Below are 23,870 nucleotides of genomic sequence, written 5' to 3'. Positions count from 1 at the left end.
GCCATCCCCGCTGGGACCCTCCACGTGACCTGCGGCCAGCAGCCGGCCAGGGGGCTGCCACACAGACCTCTCCTCTCCCAGGCTGGGCACCTGTGTCCTGCTGGCCTGGGCCACGTGGACATGGCACTTGTGCCAGGCTCCGGCACCAGCCCGTGGGTCCTGTGGGTCCCAGCTCCCCCAGTGAGGCTGGGCCAAAGGGAGCCTGCTCGAGGCATCCACGCCTCCCAGCCACAGCCACCGACTGCCGTGGGGAGGCTCAGGCCAGCTGCCCGCGACCCGACCATGGACACACCGCCTCTGCAGGGGAGGACGGGACCTCGGAGCCCCGGCACAGCCCCGGCACAGCCCTCAGCAGGCCGTCTGCCCGCCGCCCGGGGGGGGCCGCGACAGCGGCTGAGACCTCCGAGCTGCGCCTGCCAGGTGACACCCCAAACCTGGGCCTGGGAGAACCTTCTGAGGGAGAGACACAGGCCCAACAGGACAAGGTCATCTTTTATTCGGGGGTCACATCAGACAGCAAGCTGCCACAGGCGCCAGGGGAGCCTCTGTACAGCACAGATCTGCTCCCACCGCTGACTGAAGTTTTTAAAAGTTGAGATTTCACACACAGAAAAGAAAAAACACTTGTCAAGTAATTTCTATTTCCCAAACGTTCCTCCTTCGAAGAACCTCAGGAAACGCGGAGCGTCTGGAAGGGGCACCAACCTCCACAGACGCACCCTCGGGCCAGCAGTGGACGGAGGGAGGCCTGGCAAAGCCGCACCCGTCGGGGTCCGGGCCCAGCAGCACAGCACCACCCCGCCACCGGGGTCCACCGTGGGTCGCAGGACACCCAGCTGCCCACGGGCTACCCAGTGCTGGGCAGAGAGGAACTTGTAGTATACAGACCCCAAGAGCACAAAACTTAGGAACAAAGACAAAATGAAAGACTCTTTTTCACAAGAGCGGGTTGAATACACACAAGCAGTAAATCAAAGAGCAATTTTAAATAAATTGATCAAAAAACAAAGAACGTGAAAGATGCACCAACACCGGGCTGCACGCGGCTTCCCTGCCGGCCTCTGGAGTGAGGTCACAGGTTGTCGTGTGGTGGCGCCTGGACACGGCGCCTTCCAAACACCGTGCAGGATGTCATTAGCAGAGACGAGAACAGGGAGACGTCGGCGATCCAGGAGGCGCAGGCCCCAGGTCTGAGACGGCACCCACCAGCGCTGCCCCTGAACCCGGGTGTCCTTCCCGGGCGGCCAGCCTCTAAGAACCGGCCACAGATCCGCTGTGAAAGGGAATGTGTGAGCCTGTCTCCAGGGCAAACCAAAGAGCTGAACCACGTGTGCGGGAAGCCCCACGTGTGCAGAGCCTGTCCGGCGGGTGGGACCCAGGGGCCCGCTGGGGGGGTCTCCTCCTTCCACTAGCGCAGCCAGTGGGAGCCCGCAGGAAGCCATGGGGGTGAGAGAAAGCCGGCAGCGCGACCGCGCAGGACGCACAGCTCAGCCCCGGTGACAGCCTGTGGTCAGAAAGGAAGCAGATTCTCAACTTCAGCAAAACAGAGCACACGTGCTTTTTCCCAGGAGGAACCTGCTTCATTCTAAGTAAACACAAATGACAAAGCCCAATCCCCTGACCCACCCATGGCTGTCCCCAGCCAGCGGGCCCCGGGCCACCCTGCCAGGCCCCCAGCCACCCTGCCAGGCCCCCGGCACTGCCTGCCGAGTCAGAGCTCCACACTAAGAACGCACGCAGAGTGTTGGATAGGCATCAAGTTTTATACTTTTAAGTGACCAAATCTAATAAAATGAAAAACAGGTTACTAAAATAGGTCCAAAAGACAATACAGGAGATAAGCTATAAAACCAAAGCGTGAGGTCCTCTCGCGGACATGGAGCCTCCCAGCCCCCAACGGACGCCAGGGCAGAATGAGGCCGGGAGTCTCACGTCTCCAAATCCAACTACACACTTTGGTTTGTGTTTTCCTTTTGAAGGTTTTTAAAAAGCTAACCCCAGGAGTCAGGCAGGCCCGCCCAGTGCTCGGCGGCACATCCAGCCAGCCCACGTCGAGTTCGGGCCCAGCGTCCCTCGTTTCCGACCACCTCTGCTGGTCGTGGCGGCGGCTCACTCCTGCGCTATGCTTCTCAGCACGTACTTGACCGTGTAGGCGAAGGCTGCAAACCCAACTATAACAAACAAGTTCGCCAGGGCACCGCCCAGGAGTCCGTGGTGCCGGTTGGCCTGCTGGAGCCCCGCGAGGTGCGGCCCAGCGCCCGGCGCGTGCCCGTTGAGGAGCGGAAGCCCGTTCTGGCCGTGGTGCGTCTCCCCGTCTGGAACCACGTCTGGTAAGGGGAGAGCCTGGGGTCTGCTACTGAGTTCGTCTTGTGCTCTCTGTTTTTGCTTAATTTCCTAAGACAAAAACAGCAAGAGACAAGGGTTGGTTGAAACAAGCCAGCTCCTTCAGGGCTAGGGAGGGGACTGCGGTTTACCAGAGACCCTGCAGGGTCGGCGGGCAATGGCTGCACGTTTCATCCTGACAACTGCCCTCGGAGGCAGTGCCGCTGCTAATCCTGTTTAACAGATGTGGAGGCCACATGACTTGCCAAAACCGCCAAGCCTACGCCTCACGAGCTAGGACTGAGCCAGGTCCGAGCTACTCTGAACCACCAGGGCCCCGACTTCCGTGTGGCTCAGCCTCCCGTTCATGGCCAGGTTGTCTGCTCTGGCACCAAGACCAGCAAGCATCCCTGCCCCTCACCCCTGGCCCCCCAGGACCTCGACAGGCCCAGCGGCCTTCCCCCGACTTCTCCCCGTCTCCAACCCACCATCCAACCCCCAGACCCCGGAGGAGAGGGTCAGGTCTTTGCACCCAAACACCCACCCTACTCCCGGTCTGCAGTACAGGAGCACACAGGAGCACATGTTCTCTGTGGAAAGTATTGAATCAAAGTGTCCCTGACATGGGGAAAGCAAAACTAATGGCCAACTTTCACTTTCTTACCTCCACGACTTCGGGAAACAATTCACAAAACACTTTGTCTTTTAAATTAAACACTAAACTTTGTGCAGCCAGTTGTCTTTTCTAGGAAGAGAAAAGAAGAAATATCAGCCCGAAGGCTAATTTCAATTCTTTCACATCTAAACACACACTGACAGGCAGTGGAGGGCTGCTGCCTTCTTGGTGTGGAAAGGACTCCACAGGCGTGCTCCTCGTGACAAGCTGGCTGCGGTCTCCTAAGGCTGTGCACCTTCCTGCACCATCCACGGATGATGCTAGGCCTGACCCCTACTTAAAACGGGAGAGAAATGAAAGCCCGGTACCAAGGAGTCGCTGTCCTGACTGGGTACAGCAGCTGTGGAGACCAACCGCACTGCCCCCCTCCCACCCCCAGCTCACTGTGAAGTCCGAAGTCTCAATGCTGCCCAGGGTGGGGCCCTTCTCCACCATGAAGCTCAGGAGCCCCGTCAGGATGGTGGAGACGGACCAGGCCGGGTTCCACGTGTCTGGGTGGAAATCCGTGATGGAAAGACACAGCCTGAAGAAAGGGACCCAGTCAGTGGGGTACGCACTCCTCAGGACGCCAGTCCCACTTCAGAAGCACCCTGGACGCCTTACCTTGTGTTGCACTTAAATCTTCCATTGGGAGTTATCATATAAATACTAGGAGGTTTAAAAGGAAATTCTCTGGGAAAAATTAGTTTTCCATGATAATAGCCACCTGTATCAGAACAGAGAAGGAGCCTTGTCATTGTTCAGAGCGCGACAGGCCCTCACTGCCCTCAGGGTCCCGGCCCGGCCCAGCTAGGTCTCCCCACCCGCTACCCACCAGCCAACCATTCCTGGAACACACACATCTCACTGGGGCTCACGACCACCAACCTAGGGGGGGCCCTTACCCCCACTGCCGACTACACGTCCCTCCTCCACCCTCGCGTGCCCCCCTCCCCGAGAGCAGAGCATCAGGACAGAACCTCCAGGCTCCTCGCTGGCCCCACATCCACCCCCGCGAGTGGCAGCTCTTCCGGTCCCCTCACTGCTGCTCCACCTGCCTCTCCTCCACCAGGCCACACCCAGCAGCAGGCAAACGCACCATCATTTCCCCCCCTTAAAAACAAGTAAACAACAAAACTCTAACCCCCCCCCAACCGCTCCCCTCCAAGCCCTGCCAGATGCTCCATCTCCTTTATGTAAAATTCCTGACCTTGAAGTCACCAGACATCCCCGCTGGGCCACGTGACCCCATCTCAGGCCTCACAACCATTCCTCAAGGCCCGACCGGAGCCCGGCTCCTTCTGGCATCCTCCCGGAACCTCCGGACCCTCCCCCACTCCGGACCTGTGTACTGACCGTCCCGGCAACACTGCCCCAGACGGGTACAAGATGGAATTCCTGCTTCTTCCCTCAAGCAGCAGCTCCGTCCTCTTAGTTATTCAGACTAAACTCTGGGGGGCCCCTGCTCCCGTATCACACCTACTCCATCAGCAAATCCCAGCGGCCCCACCTTCCCACAGATGCAGCCCCCAAAGCTTGGAGTGACCTCACCGGGCCCCTGGCTTCCATCCCTGCCCACCCAGCTCCAGGTCCCACCATCCCGTCCCCACTGGAGGCCTCACCCCCTTGCTCTCAGGGTAGCACCTGGGAGCCTGTTGGAAATGCAGAGCCTTGGGCCCACCCACACCGGCGGGGCAGAACGTGAGTTTCACAGGATTCCCAGAGACGTGTGCGTGTCTGTGCATGTGTGCATGTACAGCGAGGCTTGGGGTAGCTGCCCTGTCCTCCCACTGGAACTCCCAGCTGTCCCCCCAGCCCTGCAGGTCTCCGCTCCAGCACCCCACCAGGGGAAGGCCTCCCACCGCCTTGTACGGCTGCAGCATCCCAGCTACCTGGTGTGCTCTCGCTTCCACTCTCACTGTCGGGGGGTGGAGGGGTGACTGAGACCAGTGTCACCTGTGAGGACAGCTCGGCACGCAGACAAGCCCACCAGCAAGGGACTAACTCTAGAAGCGATGCTGAAGCACACCTGCAACCCACAAGTACTGAGAAAAGCCCAAATGGAAAAAGCGCAGGAGATGGGAACAGGCGCTCGGCCCAGAGAAGACCATGGTGGCGCGGTCGTGACGGGAAGCAGTTGGGCTCACACCACAGGGACACTGTCCGTCTCGCTCAGTCGGGGGCGGGGGGTGGGGGTGGCGACCCCGCCTGGCTGATCCAGAGGGGACCCGCCGGCACCACCCGCCAGTCCCCAGAGGGAAGGGCTGCGGGCGCGGCAGAGCACAGCGAGGGGCTCAGGCAGAGCCGTGAGCAGGGTCCACGGTGGCAGGGCCTGCAGTTCTCCTTGCACCCAGGCGCACACTCCCAACCTCAGAGGGTCCGTCCCGGGCCAGGAGGTGCATCCAAGGGCGTGAAAGGCCCCTGGGCCTCTCCTCCGGCTTCATTCCAAGTGTCCGCGGGCACTGAGCCCCGGGACAGACAGACAAGAATGTGAGCACGGGGCCGGGAGGAGGCCTAGGAGAACCGCGCCTGGAACCCCAGGCACCTCCGGCCCCGCCCCGCTGACAGAGAAGCTGTTCGGGGCGATCCCTGGGCCCTGCTCCACCCCGGGACCCGCCCCGGCCACACCATCCGGTCCACACAACGACACCGCAGAGTCTCAGAACCAGGCACGGTGACTCCCCCAGTTTTATGATTTTAAAAAACTATGTTAGCTATTCTAGGTCCTTCGCCTTTCCATAAGTTTTAGAAGCAGTTTTTGAATAAGCCTGTGCTCACCTACAAAAACCTCTGTTAGGGTTTTAATGGGATGCTGTAAAACCTCTAGACACAGATCAACACTCGTGTACTACCGGGAAGCCCACCTGAACTGTGAAACTACTGTCACAGTTTTGGCACCGACAGAGCCCAGAGCAAGGACCAGGTCAGCGGGCAACCGACACGGAGCCAGACAGACGTGGACGTGGGAGGGAAGGGTCAGAGCATCCGGAAGTCAGAGGAGCAAAGGAGGAGGGAGCCAGAGTCCACACATCAGAGTCCACACAGGCCCAGACCCTGAGGCCTGAGAGCCATCCACCAGATGCGGCGATTCTGAGGGTCCCTCCGAGACCCTGATGGGAACAGAGTCAGCAGAGGATGGCACTGCAGACAGCAGAGCCCTGAGCTGAGGAGGGGACAGGCATCAGGAGAGGGCACAACAGCAGGTGCTGAGGGGAGAAGGGCAGCGTGTGGGCGGGGTGCAGCGGAGGAGGGGGAGGGCAGCAGGAAAAGCTTTGGTCTCCGAAGGAAAGCTTTACAAGGAGGATGAGGACTTTCCCAGCCTGAAGACCGGGAACAGCAGGGACACACAGAACAGATGGGGCAAATGAGATCAACAGTGACAAGGTTGGGTCTGGAAAAGGAGAGCCTTTCATCCAGCTCAGAGGGGCTGGGTGGGCGGGGGTCTCCTGCAGTCCCAACCACCACACCGCTCGCTCGGGGGTGCCCTCTCCTCTCCCTGCCACCTCTACCCTCTGCCCAGGTGTCAGCCTCACTTACGCCACCAACAGTTCTGGCTGGTCCTGGGCGCAGTGTGTGTGGGGCTCTCGTCACATAATTAGTGAGCAGTGTTCTCTACTGTACGTTAAACACTAAAAGCACAAAGAATAAGAAAACTCTGACACCAGGCCTAACCCTACTCGCGAGAGAACACTGCTCGTTCTCGGTGTCTGTCCAAGTTCGCTAAAAACGTATCGTGTGTTTCTAAGCGTTTTAACATGAGCTGTGCAAGCTGTTCTGCGGCCTGTCTTCGCCCTTTCTCCTGGAGCCCCACGCGAGGCCGTCACCGAGCCCGGTACCCTGCGGTCATGACACGCCCACCCTATAGATACGCTTCTGCACACTGTTTCCCCAGGGCAGGTCATCCCCCAACAGGGATTCCTGGGCCACAAGAGTCCCACGAGGCTAGTGACTTGTCTGCCCAACTACCCACAACACTCCTGGGCGTCCAGAGCACCCACACTTCCTCCCCAGTAGCACGGGTCCTCTAGTGGAATCGAATGCACAAGCCCCCAGTAGGAAGACACAAGTGTGCTGCTCCGGCCACCCGAAATCAGACCCAGGGACTAGAGTGCCCACTCAGCCACGGCTCTGTCCCAGGCTCCACCACCCGGAGGCTGGCGCCAGGCTCCCCTCAGGCCCCTGGAGGCTCACTGACCGACAGCTCCGAGATCTGTCTGCAAACACCAGAGGATGCTGGGTAGCATCACCTGACCACGGCAGGCCCTGCGGCCCCTACACCTCAGGGTCCTACCCGCACAGGGGCCCGCCCCTCAGCTCAGAGGACTCAGCACAGAGTGAGCGCTCAGAAAACGACCTTTCTTTCCTTCAACAATACACGTTAGTCTTACTTTTCCCCCGTCTGTTCTCTCAGCTCTGATCCCACTGACGTCAGAGGCTGGGTAAATTCGATAGTCACAGCAGCCCCTGAAGACAGAGACACATGGGCAAAACCAAACCGAGCAAACCCCTCTATGACTTGCAGGAAACCAGAAGGGGCTCCACACGCGTGCGGTCTACCTCACGCACATCCAAACCAGAAACAGTGTTATTTACAAATAGAAGGTGTTTCTCTGGCAAGGGCAGCTCTGAACACAGACGCCGCCACTTGTTCCTCTAACTCAGGGCAAAGACTTACCTTCGTAGGGAGTCATCTCAGGGCCTCGGACCACATAGTGCCTGAGGGAGGGAAGAAAATGAGTTGGCTTTGGGGACGGCAAGTTCTCCAAAGTCTGAGTCACTCCAAGGCCGGGGTTTTTAGCGCCCACCCGCAACTAGACGTTCACAGACGCTCAGTAGGGGAGCTGAAGGGTGAACCCGACCAGCTACCCAGCTCCCAGCTCTGCAGCTTCTCCAGCTGCTGGCACGTTAGCCGCTCTGTAACGGGATCAGAGAGGCTATGTCTCCCAAGTTTTCCACAGAGTACTTCTGTATCCACAACACAATATGCAAAAAGCTAATCCTCTCTGTCAACTGACGATTTAAAAGTTAACTTCACGGGCTTCCCTGGTGGCGCAGTGGTTAAGAGTCCACCTGCCGATGCAGGGGACGCGGGTTCATGCCCCGGTCCGGGAAGATCCCACATGCCGCGGAGCGGCTGGGCCCGTGAGCCATGGCCGCTGAGCCTGCGCGTCCGGAGCCTGTGCTCTACAACGGGAGAGGCCACAACAGTGAGAGGCCCGCGTACCGCAAAAAAAAAAAAAAAATTAACTTCACAATTTATTCTTGAGACGTACCTGAAATCTGGTATTTTTCAGCATGCCCAAATATCACGCAGTAGCTAACCCGGGAACAGCTGGAGACACGCAGAGGCTGGGTCCCCGGCCCTGACGTCCTGGAAGAACCAGACTCGACCTCAGAGCAGCTGCCCTCCAGCAGGAGGGACAGGGACAGCCCGTGACTGTCACCAAAGTCCTCACACGCAGAGAGCCTCAGTCCAGGAGCACCAGCCGCCATGGACTCTGCTCTCCACGCGAATAAACGAGGCTTCATCTCTACGTCAAGAAGCATTTGAGCTTATGAATTTTTTTTTTTTTTTTTGGCCGCACCTCTCAGCTAGTGGGATCTTAGTTCCCCGATGAAGGGCTGAAACCTGGGCCCTCAGCAGTGAGAGCGCAGAGTCCTAACCACTGGACCGCCAGGGAAGTCCCTGAGCTAATGAATCTTCAAAGAAGACAGAAAAGCACAAAGAAGAATGTAGACCTAACCAAAAATACCACACCAGACACACTGAGCACAGGTCAGTAACCGCCCCTTTGGGCACTGCTTCCCACCAGGACGCTGCGATAACATCCGACTCAAAAAATACTGTCGTCCTATGTCAGCAGACCAGGAACACACCAAGGAACGTGGCCTTAATTTGTTACTGCTCCCAATTCCTGTGCCCAATCTGAGGATACCGGGAAGGGCCGGTGAGCAGGGCTCTGAGAGCGCCCAGCAGCCCTGGGGCAGCAGAGCAAGGAAGGCTTGGAGGACAGGCATCTTCCAGAAAAAACGCGCTCTTCTCCCAGCTGAAGCGACAGACACCCACAGCTGAGCAGAAGAGCCCACGCAGCAGGCCTGACACTGCTGTCCTCAGCCAGCGTCTGGGAACTGGATTCCAAGGGGTTCTCATCACCCCAATGCATCTCAACTATTTGTGCAAAAAACGTACTTAGTGCTGAAGGGAAGCCTGCTGTCCTGCTGGGCGTCTGGAACACTGGCGGGCACCAGGCAGAGGTGCCCGTGACCCACCCCACTGAAATCCCTGGTGCTCAGTCCCGAAAGGGTTTCCCTGGTGGATACACCTCACAGGGCTTGTCACAGCTGGCCACAGGGGAGGGGAAGCTTGTGTCCGGTCTCCAATGGACTCTGCCCTGCGCCTCTTCCTTTGCAGCGGGTCCTCCTAACGAATGATGGAGCGTAGGACCCGACTCGGCTCACATGCAGCAGGGGCCCACGCAATGAGGATGTTCCCCTAGACTGCCATGGAGCCCATCTGTCCACCTGCCGACTACGTCCTGGGGGCCACGCTTGGTTTTTGTCGTCTGGGGACAGGGAGAGCTCTGCTGCGACACTGATGCCTCCCCCACATGCCAAGGCCAGTCTCCCCGCTGAGACCCTCCGCCCCACCTGCCAGTGCTGGCCCTTCTCTGCGAGCCAAGGGAGGAATGCAGACCCAGAATCCTCGATACCTGTCCAACCTGGAAAATGCTTTTTAACTCAGATCTCTTTTCTCTGGATTTCAAAAAAATTTTTAAGTATTTGTTAAGAACAAAACATAACAAGGAGAAAACACTCCTTAATATTTCAGCCCTACACTTTGTCTCTCACAAAATCACCAGCAAACCTGGTAGGAGCAGCTCTTCTACAACACGGCGACAGTCACTATGAAATGCATATTCCCAAAACACAGAGCTGGAGCATCAGGACCCGTCCCCCCGTCACCAGCTCACCAAAGTAAGACAGGGCGCCTCACAGCACCAAGAAGCAAAGAGCAGAGAAAGAGAGTCTAAACGTGTAGCTTCTCCAACAGCCGTGAGGCCTGCAGGCCCCAAAGCCTCCCCCAGGAAGGACCTTCTCTCTGGCCCCAGCAGGCAGGGGTCAAGGACAGCCCACCACACCCCCAGCTGCTGCCCATCGTGAAGACAACCGGGCAGCGTCCACAGGCCTCACAGTCCACTCACACCTGCCAAGGGTACAGGAGCCCCTTCCCCGCGCCGAGATGGCCCATCCGGCCCACACAGCCCAGCCCGAGAAGCCGGGTGACGGGTGGTGTGGGCGAAGGAGGATGCAGAGCCTTACCACTCAAGGATGTTGGAAGGGAGGGGCTCGGCACAGATGTAAGGCACGGGGTCTTTCTTAATCCGGAGGTAGTCCTGCTTCAGGCGCTGCGTCGCTGTTGTGGGTGCTCTCTTAGCGCTGTTGCTGCTCATCTGTGGAAGACAAAGGTCTATGCTGACGAGAACAGAGGTGTCCCCTGCCGCCCTCCCTACAGGCGGCCTCCGCCACCCAGAGTCGAGGCTCATGGGCCGCGCTGACTTGCCTGAACCCTCAGACACCCGCGGGCCTCGCGGAGTCCCCTTTCCTGTCTGCCTGCTAGGATCTTCGCTGACACGACATCGTCCGACAGAAAGGTTAAGAAAAACCCTGCAGCCACACTCCTGTTTTCAAAGAACCTCCACGGGGAGAGAGAGCTCTATCTGCAAGGGTTGCGGGAGGAGGCCCTGACCGCCTGCCACGTGAGCATCTCCCCAGTGCCGTGCTGGGTGGTGCCACTCCCCCGCCACGGCCCACCGAAGCCCGCTGTTATACATTTTCCAGCACACCTACCACTGGTCACAGGTGGGTGGGAGCAACAGAGGAGCAGAGGAAGAGCCTCTTTCTGGGACTGGAGAGAGAGATGGGGACCCCAGAGAGACTCAGGAAGCGGCAGCTGGACAGGCAGAGATAAGGAAGTGTCCTGTGTCCAGGACACAGCACTGGGTCACCGCGGCAGGAGCCAAACACGGTGAACAGCGGCCAATGAGGCCAACCAGGGATGCGAGGCCGGGCCATCAAGCGGTGCCCACAAGGATTTTAGGCCCAAACCTTAAGGCACATCAGATCTTCTGTTAGAAAGGCGACTCTGGTGGCCCAGCAGAGGATGGATGGGACACCATGGGACATACAGGATGGCGCAGGACAGCACTGAAGGCTGCGGACAGGGAAGGAGGGAGCAGGCATCATTCAAGGCAAGAGACCTGAGGGGGCCCTGGGACACCTCAGCTCTGCCCCAGAGGCGGGAGGGCGGGATGGGGACGCGCAAGACAGGGTTCCCCACTCTCACGGGCACCACAGCGGCTCCAGCTCGATCCACTTAACCTACCAGAATTTCTCACAACGTAAGGTACAAAAGCAAAGAAGTTCTACTGCTAAAAATAAAGCGCAAAAGCCACTGGGGTAAAACATGGTGGAGACAGAGAGCACACCAGGGTGTGCAGCTCAGGATGGACGGGAGTGTGCAGGCTAGAAGAGAGGCCAACTGGACGGGGGGGGCAGTGAGGGAGGAGTCACTCTGCCCGTGTTCCCAACCTGTCCCGCTGCAGCACCGGGACGACAGTGGCCAGGATCTCCACCTGGAGCCACTCCCCGCCTCACCTCAGCCCGGGGCCTCTGCATGCCCCTTCCCTCCCATCAGCCTCTGCCCACGTCGCTGCACCAGAGGCCATGGACTCCTGCCCAGTGGGATCCTCCTCAGAGTAGCCTCCCCACCAGACGACGACCAGGGCTCGCTGTCTCACTCTGCACCCCCGGGGTACCCGCAGTGGTCCCGCCACACGCATCACAGCGCAGCCCTGCTTCCTACTCTGGGGCCCCTAAACCTCGGATCCCCATTCACCCCCACTCTCCCGAGCCCCACCACACGCCGCTGATGCAGGGCCCGCTGCTCTGTCCGTCAGAGACCTCGAGGCTTCCGCCCAGCCTCCCGGCTCGCAGTCTCCCTCCATTTCAGTCCATCCTGTTCGCTGAAGTCGGATGACTTCTCGTCGCACAATTCTGATCGCAGCCCTTCAGGAGGCACCCAGAACTAAGCAAATAAACGTCAACACCTCCACCACCTGCCAAGAGCTCTCAGGAGCAGCCCCAGACCGCCCTCTAGCGCCCGACTCCCAGGGCCCCCGAGACGGCCTGAGCCGACCCCGTCCTCATCCCAGCCACACGGCCGCTTCCCGCTCCAGCCTCTACTGGCAGACAACTCGCCGAGGCCCTGGTCAAGCGCCTCCATGCCACCCAGCTCCGCTCCGCACAGGTGCCCGCCAGGCCCCAGCAGACATCACTGGCTGTTGTGCCCTCGCAGGTGGCTAGACCAGCCTGGGGGGAGCACTCCCTCCGCAGCACCGCCCCAAAGGCCGGAGAAGCCAAGGGGACCAGGGCGATGTGTAGTGACAAACACAGCGACAGTCCAAAAGTAGGGCCACCACCCAGGACTCGTTTCCTTTAACTGCTCACCGTAAAGTTAACTCTGCCGACACAAACCGGCTCACTGGGTAATTCAGATACAGCCATGCGGGCCTCAGTCAAGCGGCCAGCTGGGTGCTTCACAGAGGGTAGCACACGGCCACAGAAAATAAATAAAACAGATCCTGCCCGCCTGGGCACAAATGGACTTTTCTCTCGCTTTTGCTTCCAAAGCCGACTTACAATCCAGCTACCGGGTCCCTCAAAGGAAAGGGCTCCCTCTGCGCAGCGCCCTCAGGCCCCTCCGGGTGACTTCCGGTGAGCCGGCCTCTCCCAACCCGCCCGTGCGCACAGACCAGGCGCCTCCACAGGCCATGAAGCGCTCCTCAAGGGCCCTTCAGGCCACGTCCCCACGGAGAGAGCATGTAAGGCGTGTCACACTGAAGTAAACAGGGCGCAGACGTTCAAAAACAGAACAGAACAAGAAACAAGGCCCGTGCACAAAACTGCAGGGCAGAGAAGCTGAAGGCGGGCAGCCCGAGGCGACGTCTCGGGCACAAGTCCCTCCGGGACCGCGGGGACAGACGTGCCGCCCGCCCCTTTCTCCCGCTCGGCGGCTGCGTACTCCAGTGACTGTGCGGCACGAGACCTTGGCCTGACCCGCCAGAGGGCACGTGACACACCCGTGCCCGGGACTCGCACGGAATTCTCTCCCTTCACCAGCAAGGTTGCTTCACAGGCTGGACGGAGGCCCGGGGCTGATGGGGGCCGCCCCGCCGCCACTCCCGCACCTGCCAGAGATCGGCGCGGCCAAAGTGTGCGGATGACTGAGCGCCAGTTCTAGGTGCCGAGATCCAACGATGCCTGCAGACACGCGGGACCTTTCAATCAAGCGAGACCCTTAAGTTCCTCTCCGCGAAAACGAGCCTACACCGAGAGCCCCGCACCTCCAAAGAACAGAGCCCCGACCACCGCCCTCACTAGCTCCGCTCGCCGCCCCCTCCACCGGCTGGGGCCTGACCTCTCTAACTGTTTCATGCCTGGGCCCGCGTGCGGTCGGGAATGGATGGGAACTAAACATAGACCAACTAAGTGGTACTAACTGGAAAAGGGGCGAGACGCTTACACATGGCCAGACGAGAGAGCGGGCGTGCACAGGCGAGGAGCCGGCCCAGGGCCCACTCCGGCCGCCCGGCGTGGAGCTTCCCACTCTGACCGCCCGGATTTTCTCTCAGTTACCACCCCAAGGGCGTCAACCAGGCACGCTCACTGCTGGGGGGACATAAGGGGCAGTCTGGGGTCCTAACTGCTCGGGGATGAAGCGGCGGCGGGCTGGACGGCAGTCACCCCATCCCAACACGGATTCCCAGGACAGTTTACGAACCAAGCTCTACGCCGGCCCGTCCTGACGGCGGCCGCAAGTGTGCCACTAACGGAAGGCCTTTCCGTGGGACGCCAACCGTATAACCACCCGAATCCCCAAGTTGGCCGGAGGGAGAAAGAGCCGACCCGGAGCCCCGGGCGCCCCGCCGTAACCGAAATCGGGTTCCACGCACGGAAGCTCCAGGCCGGGCCCCGCGAGCGCGGACGGGGCGGGGATGGGCCGTGCGGAGGCCCTGCGCCCCCCGCCCGCCGCTCGGGCCGGCTCCGGTGGGGCGGACGCGCGGCCGAGGCCCCGGCACAGGCCCGCAGCGCGTGCTCACCTCTCCCCGTCGCCGCGCGTGGGCCGCCGCCGCGCTCAGGCTCGCCGTGCTCGAGGCCAGAGCAGGGAGCGAGAGAGTGGGGCCCGCGCCGCACAGCTGCACCGCGCCAGGACCGAGCACACCCCGACCGCCGCCGCCGCCACCGCCGCCGCCGCCGCCTCCGCCTCTGCTTCCAAGATGGCCGTTCGCGGGGCGGGGTTATCCACGCTTCCGGTTCCGGGGCGCGGTTAGCCGGGGGGCGACCTCTCTAGGCTGCCGGGCGGACGTCGCCTGCGTCTCGCAGCCGGCACCCTCCCCAGGAAGCGGAAACAGTAGGCGCATGGGCAGTGGCTTGCAGCCTCGCGGGGCGGGGCCCGAGCCCTTCTGTACGTCTGGTCGGACAGCTGCGGCCTTCCGGTTGATCCTTCAGCCGCAGACCTGTCCGGCTGGCGGCCCCGGGGAGAGTCAGCGGCCGCAGCGGACCGGGGCCCCCCACCGAGCACGTTCCCCCTCCTCAGGACCCCCGGCCTTCCGCGGGAAGACAGGTTCTGTTAGAGGGTAACCCCCGCGGTGCCGGCGTGAGCCCCGCCCGACTTCTCTGGGACGCCGACCCTCCCGCCGGCCCCCTTTCAAAGGATCGGCCCAGTGCGGACTGGGGGGCCCAGTTCTTGTGCCCATTTAACAGGAGAGCGCGGGAGGCACTCTGCGTCCCCGGGCCTCAGGTACCGAACCAGCCGGGGCCCTGAGAATCGAGTCCTGGGTGGCCTTGTGTGGCTGCGGTAACGCGTGGGACCCGGAGCCCCGCCAGAACCTGTGCCAGGTGGGGTCCGCCGTGGGAAGGCTGCCCAGCCCCTGCCCAGGGGGAGAGCTGTCCTCATAAAAAGTGTTGCACTGTTTCCCGACCGAATTTTCCACCCAGCCCATCAATAAGGTCATTATGCACCGTGGATGCCGCACTGAGGCTGGCTTTCCGCTCCCACGGCCCCCTCTCTGGCCCTGGGGGAGGGGGAGGCAGAGCAGGGCGGTGGGGCGGCCAGGGAAGGCCGCGGGGAGCAGAGGGTGCTGCCACCGGGACAGCATCAAGACAGCCCTGACCACGGGGCCTGGAGGTGTCGTGTGCACCTCACATCTGCCTTGGGGAACACTGGGGGGCATGTGAGGATGGCACACAGGTGGGGTTCTGGAAAAGGGAGGGCTGGGCAGCTGGGCAGGCCGACACACTACCCTTCCTGGTGAGTGGGGCTGGGGGTGCCCCCACAGGCTGTGCCATTGCTGGCTTGGCTGTGAGGCTGGTGGTGCTCGTCAGCCAGGACCCATCTGGAGGGGCCGTCGCTGGGCAGAGCACAGGGCTCCGTGCAGCAGAGCTGCGGTTCAGACCCCAAGTTCTCACCCCTGACCACGACCCTGACTGCCTCTCGGAATAGACCACCGGTCAACGGGGTAACTGACCACGTGGCGATTGACGGTGGACTCCAAGCCCTGACGGGTGTAGCCGTGGCCACTGGCAGAGGGCGGGAGGGCGGCCACGCTCACCCCCGAGTCTGGCCCACCCAGGGCACCTCAGGCAGGATCTGAGCGGCCACTGCAGGGCTGGCCCCTGGCCCAGGGCAGAAGCAGAAGGAGTGCCCGTCGTCCCTCGGCCCAGCACCAGCACGAGTCGGCCCGTGGGAAGCCAGCCTGCTACGTCTCTGGCCCCCAGTGTCCCCCGGCGCTGGCCCGCCCTCCTCCTGGGGAGGCTGGCAGTCCCCAGGCCCCGCCTCCTGCTGCCACGCTCAGGAAATAGCGCAGCCTGCCCTTCACTCCCCCGCCTTCCCCCCAACCCGGGCTCTGCCATCCCCACACAGGGTGGGCCCAGCTGTTTCTAGCTCACGGAGAGTTCTACAAGGGAGGCCACCCTGAGGTGCCAGAGTGTTTCAAGCGCAGGTGTGGGGCAGACCCACGGCCGGACCCTGAGCCCCACACGGGCAGCGTCACGCACTCTGCCCACCGCAGCCAGCCAGAGCCCCCTCTGTGGTGGCAGGAGCCCCTGCCTGCCACTGCGGTCAATGCCCGGGGGATGGAGAGTTTCTGCGGTTGCACTGAGGAGGCCCCTTACCCTCTAGCGGGCATGAACTCCAGATGGTCCAGCTCCAGGGCGGGGAGGATGCCCCCACCTGCCCACCCCCCCAGAAATACCGCACACACGTGCAGAGCCCATGAGCTCAGACTTCACGTCTGTTGCACTGGAATTCCCCCAGGGCCAACTCTGAGCTGTCCCTGAGGGTGGAGGTGGAGCCCAGGCACCCGCAGTCTGCAGGGCAGCCCCGGCCTGCAAAGGGACGCCTTGGTGCCTCTAGGCCCAGCCTCGGTGAAGGCCACCACTTGAAGGCTAGGGCCAGCCGTCCTTCTGGGGAGAGGGCGGGGGACGGGGGCCCTCCGCCTTTCCCTTCTCTAATCCTTTCAACATACAGCCGTCAAGGGAGCTGGGGAAGCCCTGTCCCACCCCAGACACCACGTACTGCTCCTCCGGGGACCGGAGGGGCCTGGTGAGGCAGGCGAGGGCACGGGCCCAGAAGGGAGGAGGGGGCTGCTGGCCTCGCTGCCACTGGACGCAGTCTCTGTGTCTCTGCCCTCCCAAAGGCAGGCTCTGGGGTGGCCGCCTCAGGAGGAGGAAGGAGGGGCTCTGACACTGGCCCAGTGACATCAGTTGGTCTCACCTCTGAGCCTCAAGGAAACTTAATCCCACTTTGTACCTGAGGAAACGGGCTCAGAGAGGTTGAGTAACTTGGGCAACGTCATACAGTCGATGAGTGGCAAAGCTGTGATTCGCACTCACGCCCAGATGAGTCCAGGGCCAGCTCTTCCCCAAGCGTGACTTCCCTCTCCCAGGGGTCTCCTGTGGCCATCTGCCTCCTTCCAAAGCCACGAGGCTGGTGACCTCACACCTCCTCAGAGCCAAGGCCCCACCAGAAGGGTCTGGTGGAGGTGGGGGCTTCCTCCCTCCTCTCAGCCCGGGTCCTCAGCACCAATTTGGGGTGGGGTGTCAGGAACCCAGAGCCTGTGTTGGGAGGGGCAGAGGGCCTGAGCCGACCCCTCAAGCCTGGGACCAGGCTGAGGGTCCGGTCACTTGGGATGACGAGGCCTCTGAGTCATCCTAGAACCATGTTGGGTCCCCCGGCGTGTCACCCTGGGGCTGTTCTGCCTCCAGCACACTGGCTGGCCTCATGCAACCACACTGAGGCCGAGGGTTTCAGCGTCCGAGATGGTGTGTCCCTAGGGTGTGGTGCCATCTTTGTGGGTGGTGCGTGGTCTTAGTATCTCCTGGGAGGCTGAGCTGTGGGCGCCATCTCCCACCTGGGCCCCAGCTCCTTCCCACAGTCCCCGCCTGTCCCAGGGGCTGGGCAGCCAGCCCTGGCAGACCCCTGTGTTCTGGGAATGAAGGCCCCTGCCCAGCGACCCTTGGCCACAAACACCTGTGGTCAGAGGCCTGGCAGGTGGAGGTGAGCAGGCATCCTTGCAGGCCAGGCTGGAGGAGAGTGGACAGGGCAGGGGGCATGCAGGGTCTGCTGCAGCGGGGTCCCTCCTCGCCCTCCAGAAACCTCGGGCCCCTCACCCCAGCCAGGGCCAGGGCCCCAAGCCTGGCGCGAGGAACCGGGGCAGGAAAGCTTCCCACCGGGGAAAGACGCCGGTGCCTGCAGCCAAAGGCTTCCCCTTCCAGGACCAGAGCAGGTGTGACTGCCCCCAGCTGGGTCCCTCCCCACCGCCATGTCCCACGCCCAGCCTGTTATAAATAGGAGGCTGCCTGGCCAGCGTTGGGCCACGGCCTGCTTTGTCACCTGCTAGAACCGCCACCAGCACCGCCACTGTCGCAGCCACCCAGCACGGGAGGTTGGAGGCACCCACACAGTGAGGCTCCAGCCTCAAGGTCCCAGGGGTGCCCGAGGTGGCCTGTGACCGGGGCAGTTGGGGCAGGCCATCTCTCCGGGTCTCCCCTGCCTGAAGCGGAGGGGCCACGTCCCACGTGAGAGGGCAGGGGCTCCTGTCCACACCTTCATCACGCCACCCCCACTGACAGAGGGCTTGCTGTGTGTGAGAGGAGTGTGTGTTCGTGCAAGTGTGTGTGTGTGCGTGTGCTGCGTGAAGGGGCCGTGCACCCCTGTTCCTGCTGCAGCTGAGGCGTCAGGGACCCGCGGTGCCCACACTCACCCCAGCGCATCCGCCCCAGTGTCAGGACCCCGCTCCCCGTCTCAGGAAACCCTGGAGGTGCCTGGGTCTCCAGAGCCACCCTCCTCCTGCCCCGCCAGCTCCAGCTGGGGTGGGAGGCGGCCAGTACGGAGTCCCATAGAACCTTCTGGAGCCCCTTTTGCCTCGCCAGTATCACAGGGCTGAGGGTCCTGCCTTCCCTGTGAGGGCTCAGTGTGATCACGGGACACACGTGTGGGCAGCGCTCTGTCCCGTGTGGGACCCGCCATCAGCACCCCGTGCTGGCATGTGCCCCTGGCCAGGCCACCTCCACAAACCCGAGGCCTGGGCCCCACACAGCTGGCAGGCGCTAGGGTGCCTGCACGTACCAGCTGAATGCACCAGGCCCTTCCTCTGGCTCAGCGCCCTCCCCAAGCGCCAGCCCAGGCCCCATTGGCTGGAGGGCCAGAACCCAGGGGGCTGCACCCCAAGTGTGAGAGGCCTAACAATTCAGACCAAGATGGGGACATTGTGGGAAGTCCGCAGTAGGCCCGGGCAGTGACTCAGTGCGTGTCCTGGACCGGCAGGCCTGACTTGGTCAGGGCTCCACGGCCCTGCGCACTGGGGGACCTGGGTCCTGGGACGCTGGAGCCTCTGGGTGGGAATGGGGGCCAGGCAGGCCTCGGGTCCACCTCCTTGCGGCCCTCAGATCCCCACCACGTCTGGCCCATCAGCCTGCTGCCTACTTTTCCGGAAGCCCGAGGCCCACGAATGGACCATCCCTGGGGACTCAGCTCGGTGGACGACGCCCCACCCCAGGCCAGCAGCGCCCACCAGTCTACAGGTCTGACCCTTGGCCCAGATGTGGCCAGACCTGCCTGGCTCCATCGGCCCCAGTCAAAGTGGCCATGCTGGCCGCTGAGGGTTGGTGGAGGCCGTTGAGGCCCAGAGTCCCGTCAATCCTCAGCACTGGGCTCTAGGCCCACCCTGAGCAGGTCACCTGGCTGCCCCTCACCAGAGGCCCCTGGCCCACTTGGCAGATGGCAGCAGAGACCCACCCAGCCTCGAGCCTGCCTGCAGACAAGGCCAGGCGTGGCCTGAACACCATGTCCCCTGCTGTCCCTGCCCCACCGCCCAGGCTCGGCTCTGGCCATGACAAGACACACCCGCGGAGGCCGCCTGGTTCCCTGCCGGTCATCACAGGGGAGGGCCGCAGCGTCGGTCCCAAGTATGGACCAGCTTCTGATGGAGCCTCTCTTGGGCATCAGCAGGCCGAGCTGGGCCACTGGAGGCTGAGGGACGCGACGGTCCTGGGAGTTCCCAGGGACAGAGAATGGAAGTCGATGGCATGGCCCCGGGTGGGGACACCTGGGTGGGGTCAGACCGGACGGTGGGCTGGGACCCCACTGAGGCTTGCTTCTGGGATTCAGGTTGGAGCCGTGGCCCAAGCAGCTGGTGGGGGGCCGGGGACCCGAACGTGCCCCCAGCTGCTGCTGTCGCCACCACCGCCCCCGCCCGAGGAGGGGCGTGGGGAGAGGCTGGTGGAGCTGCGCGCCTCGTTGAGGGAGCTGGTCGCCACCTTCCGCACCAACAGCACCATCCACAGTGCCATCCGCCTTGTGTGCTCCAGCCAGAACTGCCTCAAGACTGCGTCCTGGGGGCTGCGGCTCGCGCGGGCCCTGGGCGTGCTCTGCTGGCAGCTCGGACTCCTCTTCGGGCAGTACTGGCTCTACCCGGTCATCACGACGGTGTCCGTATACTCGGAGCGCAGCGCAGCGCAAGCTCTTCCTGTCGGTCACCCTGTGCGACATGAACCCGCACCGGTGAGGGCTGCAGCCAGCTTGGGGGCCCCTCCCCACGTGCGGTCACAGCGGGAGCCCCCATCGCGGACGACTTGCCTTCCCCAGCCCTGAGACCCGGGAGCGGGCTAAAGGGCAAGAAGAGCCGGCGGAATCTTGGTGTGACCACTGCCACCCGGAGGGACGCCGAGGCGCTGGGCAGCCCGGGGAGGGGGAGGGGAGGGTGGCAGGGGACTTTCCAGAAGGGCAGGCCCCCCGAGAAGCGAGCAGGGCAACACTCCAAAGACAGGGAGGGGCCGTGAACGAGCCAGAGGGTGGCGGGGTCCACGGTGGGCGGGGCAGGCAGGCCGGGGATCTGACTTCTCTCTGCAGCCCCCAGCTCCCGAACCCCCTCCTAGGCTTCTGAGGACGGCGGGGGGTGGGGGCCACTCTGCTCTCTGCGACACCCAGGTCAGTGCCATGAGGACCAGTGTGGCTCTCCCCGCAGTGTGCGTGGCTGTCGTGGGGACTCGGGGCCTGGCTCTGACTCTGCTGCCCCCCACCCTGGCCCTGCCCCCAGGCCACACCCAGCCCGCGGCCCCCTGCGGGCGCTGGGCAACTTTGCCTGGCAGAACATCTACTCCCTGTGTGGGTTCAACTTCAGCGACAGCGTGGACGCCCCGGGGGCCGAGGCCCTGGGCCCCGAGCCCACCTTCCAGCTGGACCGCGGGATCCACCTCCAAGGCTGAGCCCCCTGGGGGGCCAGAACAGAGTGGGCTGCAAACTGGTGAGTGTCCCAGCCCTGGGAGGTCTGCATGGGATGGGGCAGGTCGGAGCCCCACGCTGACCCCGTGCCGCCCAGTGTAACAGCGCCAGTGGCGACTGCACCCAACAGGCCTACTCCTCCGGCGTGGTGGCCACCCGGGAGTGGTACCACTTGCACCGCGTGAACGTTCTGGGTCTGCTGCCCACGAGGATGGCCACCACAGCCACGGCAGACACTGTCTTCTCCTGCCGCTACGACGGCCAGGACCGCCAGGCCCAGTGAGTGCAGGTGGGTGGCTGCTCGCCCCGCCACGCCCCATGCAGTGGTCTGCCGGCCCCACGGCTCCCTCCAGAGATAAGGCAGCTGTGGTCCCCTCCCTGCAACCCCGGGGCTGCACACAACAGGGTGATGGGTCAGGGGTATGTGCGGGTCTGAGCGTGGCCCCTGGTTCCAGACACTTCCAGACCTCGCACCACCCCAGCTACAGCAGCTGCTACACCTTCAACGGTGTCTGGGCCGCGCAGCACCCCGGCATCGCCCACGCTGAGTGCCAGCCTGGGCTGGGTGTGGGCGGGGTGTCCAGGCCGGCCTGGCCTCACCCCCGGCCTCCCCCAGGGGTCAGCCTGGCCCTCGGGGCAAAGCAGCGGGATCACCTTCTGCTGCCCACGGAGGCCGGCATCAAAGTCGTGATCCACACGCGTGACCACACGCCCTTCCTGGAGCGCCGGGGGGCTTCAGCATCGGCCAGGGACTGAGACCACCTCCGAGAGCTGGGCCGCCCAGCCTCAAGGCTCCTGGCCTCCGTGCCCAAACCTGGGGCCTCGGGAGCTCCAGGGCAGGGCGGCAGAACTGAACTGCACCCTTTCCCCCCAGGACAAGGGGCACCGGCTCGGGAGCCCCTGTGGGCACTGCACAGACAGCACGGGGGGCGTGGACGTGCAGCTGCTGTACACCGCCTCCTGCACCAGGCAGGTGAGGCGGGGCCTGGGGGGCATGAAGGAGGGGGGGGGGGCCCAGGGAGGGGGTTGGGGGGGGGGGGGGGCTAAGGCAAGGAGTGGGAGCTGGGGGGCGGACAGGCCAGTGGGAGGGAGGTGGGCGGGCGGCAGGCCCGGGAGAGGGGCGGCGGTCCTGGACCCACAGCTCCATTCCCCGCTGTTCCCCCAGGCCTGCCTGGTCTCCTGCTTCCGGCCGCTGATGGTGGAGACCCGCTCCTGCGGCTGCTTCTTCTAACCCCTGCCTACGGGGCCCGAGCACTGCAACTCCGTGCGGCACCCGGCCTGGGGTAGCCCCCCACCCTGCCGGCCTGCATGGGCTGCGGGGGGCAGAGTCCCAGGCTGCCCCGTCAAGGGCAGACCTCCCCACCGCCCCTGGGTCATTCCTAGCAGGTTCACCCATGACCCCCTCCCCAGGTCACTGCTTCCGCCGCCTCTGCAAGGACCCGGAGACCCACCGGCTTCCCTGCGCCTCCTGCTGCCCCCGGCCTTGCAGGGGAGTGGGGAGTGCCGGGGTGGGGTCCGCCCAGAGGCACCTCGCAGGGATGTGACGGGGTCTGTCTCTCCCAGGGAGTCTTCGTGCAAGCTCTCCGCTGGGACCTCCAGCTGGCCTTCCTCCAAGTCAGCCGTGAGTCCCGGAAGTGGGGTGAGGCCTCATGGGCAGAGAGCCCTCCCCGGACTGACCTGTGTCCCCGAGGCCCTGCCCTCACACTGCCCCGCAGCGCCCGGGGAGGAGCCGCGGCCACAGTGAGCCTTGTGTGTGCAGGGCGGGCCAGGCCCCTGGAGCCCGAGCCCCAGGTGGGTGCAGCCTCCTCCTGCTGAGGTCATGTCCTGGTGCCCCCCCTGCCATCCTCGCCCTCCAGCGCCCCCAGGGATGGCCCCGCCCCTCTCGCCTGCACCCCGCCCCTCTCGCCTGTGCCCCGCCCCAGGAGCAACCTGGCCAAGGTGAACATCCTCTCCCAGGAGCTCAACTACCGCACTGTGGACGAGGACACCCGTCTACTCGGGCGAGCCACCGGGCCGAGCGGCGGGGGTGGGGCAGGGCTGGCGCCCGGGGCGCGCCGCTCACCGCCCGCAACACCCATATGTGCCGCAGCTGCTTTCAGCCACGGGCAGCCTCTGGAGCCTGCGGTTCGGCTCTTGTGTCCTCTCAGTCGTGGAGATGCTGGAGCTGCTGCTGGATGCCGCGGCCCTCGCCCTGCTGCTGTGCTGCCGCCAGCTCCGTGGGGCTCGGGGCCAGCCCAGGGCAGCCACGGGGATGCCCGCTCCGAGCCAGAGGCCGGCTGGTGGCCGGGTAGCTGCAGGCATGACGTCGAACGCCCGGGGGCCCAGCTCCACCTCCCATGATGTTGCAGGGGCTCCGGCAGGGGTCTTGGCTGGAGGTCAGCCCGGTGTGGGCCCCAGAAACTCCTGACACCTGAACCAGCCTGCGAGTGGCCTGACCCTGGGAGCTGTGGCGGCAGTGGGCTCTCCCACTGTAGTGGTGGCAGTGGGCTCTCCCCAGGGCTGGCCAGTCCCGCCCCACAGGGCCCCCCCCCCCCGCCGGCCAGCCGAGCCAAACCCGGGGCCCAAAAAGCAGCGGCACCAGAGCCCGAGGGCGGGAAGGCGCCAGGCACTAGCACATGGGGCCTTCTTAGCGCAGCTGCCTGCCGGGCAGTGACCTCACAGGTCTCAGGGAGGCCTGGGGCAGGGAGCAGGGGAGTGTCCCCACCACTCGGGATCCTCGCGTTCAGGGCGTGACGGAGCATCTCCCGTATGCAGGAGTGTGCGCGCGTGCATGAGGTGGGGGGGGGGCGCCCCAAGGGAGTGTGTTTGTCTGGTGTCAGCGTCATACATCCACGTTTCCGAGCATCAACACGTCTGTCTACCTCCGTGCAGGTGTGTGCAGGCATTGGGCAGAGCCCCCCTCGCTCAGGGCCAGTGGGAGAAAGGGCAGGACGAGGCCCGGGCACTCAGTGACCTGGGCCCGCTTTGCAGTAAAATGGATGATTCTACCTGGTGGCTGTAGTGTGTCCTGCTGCGCACCCCCCCACTCCCCCCACCCCCGCAGCGAGCTGA

The 23,870-nt window shown here is 63.5% G+C and overlaps 2 protein-coding genes across 3 annotated transcripts; one reads left to right on the top strand and one right to left on the bottom strand.

The window, feature by feature from the left end:
* Positions 1 to 1,744: 1,744 nt before the first annotated feature.
* On the bottom strand, positions 1,745 to 14,327 carry UBE2J2 (ubiquitin conjugating enzyme E2 J2). Of its 2 annotated transcripts, none has more exons than XM_029217630.1 (7): positions 14,137 to 14,327; positions 10,298 to 10,428; positions 7,653 to 7,693; positions 3,602 to 3,704; positions 3,383 to 3,521; positions 2,987 to 3,067; positions 1,745 to 2,394 (listed from the first exon to the last, which is right to left on the bottom strand). In XM_029217630.1, exons 2-7 carry the CDS (start codon positions 10,426 to 10,428, stop codon positions 2,110 to 2,112), a joined length of 780 nt encoding a protein of 259 aa, XP_029073463.1. In that variant the 5' UTR covers positions 14,137 to 14,327; the 3' UTR covers positions 1,745 to 2,109. The 2 variants fall into 2 exon arrangements, with proteins under 2 accessions (XP_029073463.1, XP_029073464.1); XM_029217631.1 differs by lacking the exon at positions 14,137 to 14,327 and adding an exon at positions 11,084 to 11,101.
* A 168-nt stretch (positions 14,328 to 14,495) lies between these two features.
* SCNN1D (sodium channel epithelial 1 delta subunit) lies at positions 14,496 to 23,807 on the top strand. The gene is given in 13 exon segments (XM_029215924.1): positions 14,496 to 19,521; positions 19,777 to 20,099; positions 20,448 to 20,863; positions 20,925 to 21,098; positions 21,173 to 21,384; positions 21,436 to 21,560; positions 21,562 to 21,597; positions 21,694 to 21,792; positions 21,985 to 22,102; positions 22,230 to 22,312; positions 22,387 to 22,562; positions 22,676 to 22,803; positions 22,883 to 23,807. Coding segments are annotated over 13 exon segments (2,439 nt in total). The 5' UTR covers positions 14,496 to 19,316; the 3' UTR covers positions 23,227 to 23,807.
* The last annotated feature ends 63 nt before the right edge of the window (positions 23,808 to 23,870 follow it).

This window comes from Monodon monoceros, unplaced genomic scaffold, assembly GCF_005190385.1.
Source record: "Monodon monoceros isolate NGI ecotype Baffin Bay Population unplaced genomic scaffold, NGI_Narwhal_1 Super_Scaffold_12, whole genome shotgun sequence".
Lineage (NCBI taxonomy): Eukaryota > Metazoa > Chordata > Mammalia > Artiodactyla > Monodontidae > Monodon > Monodon monoceros.
The sequence above is the reverse complement of the archived record's forward strand: the minus strand, read 5'-3'. Positions and strand labels throughout refer to the sequence as shown.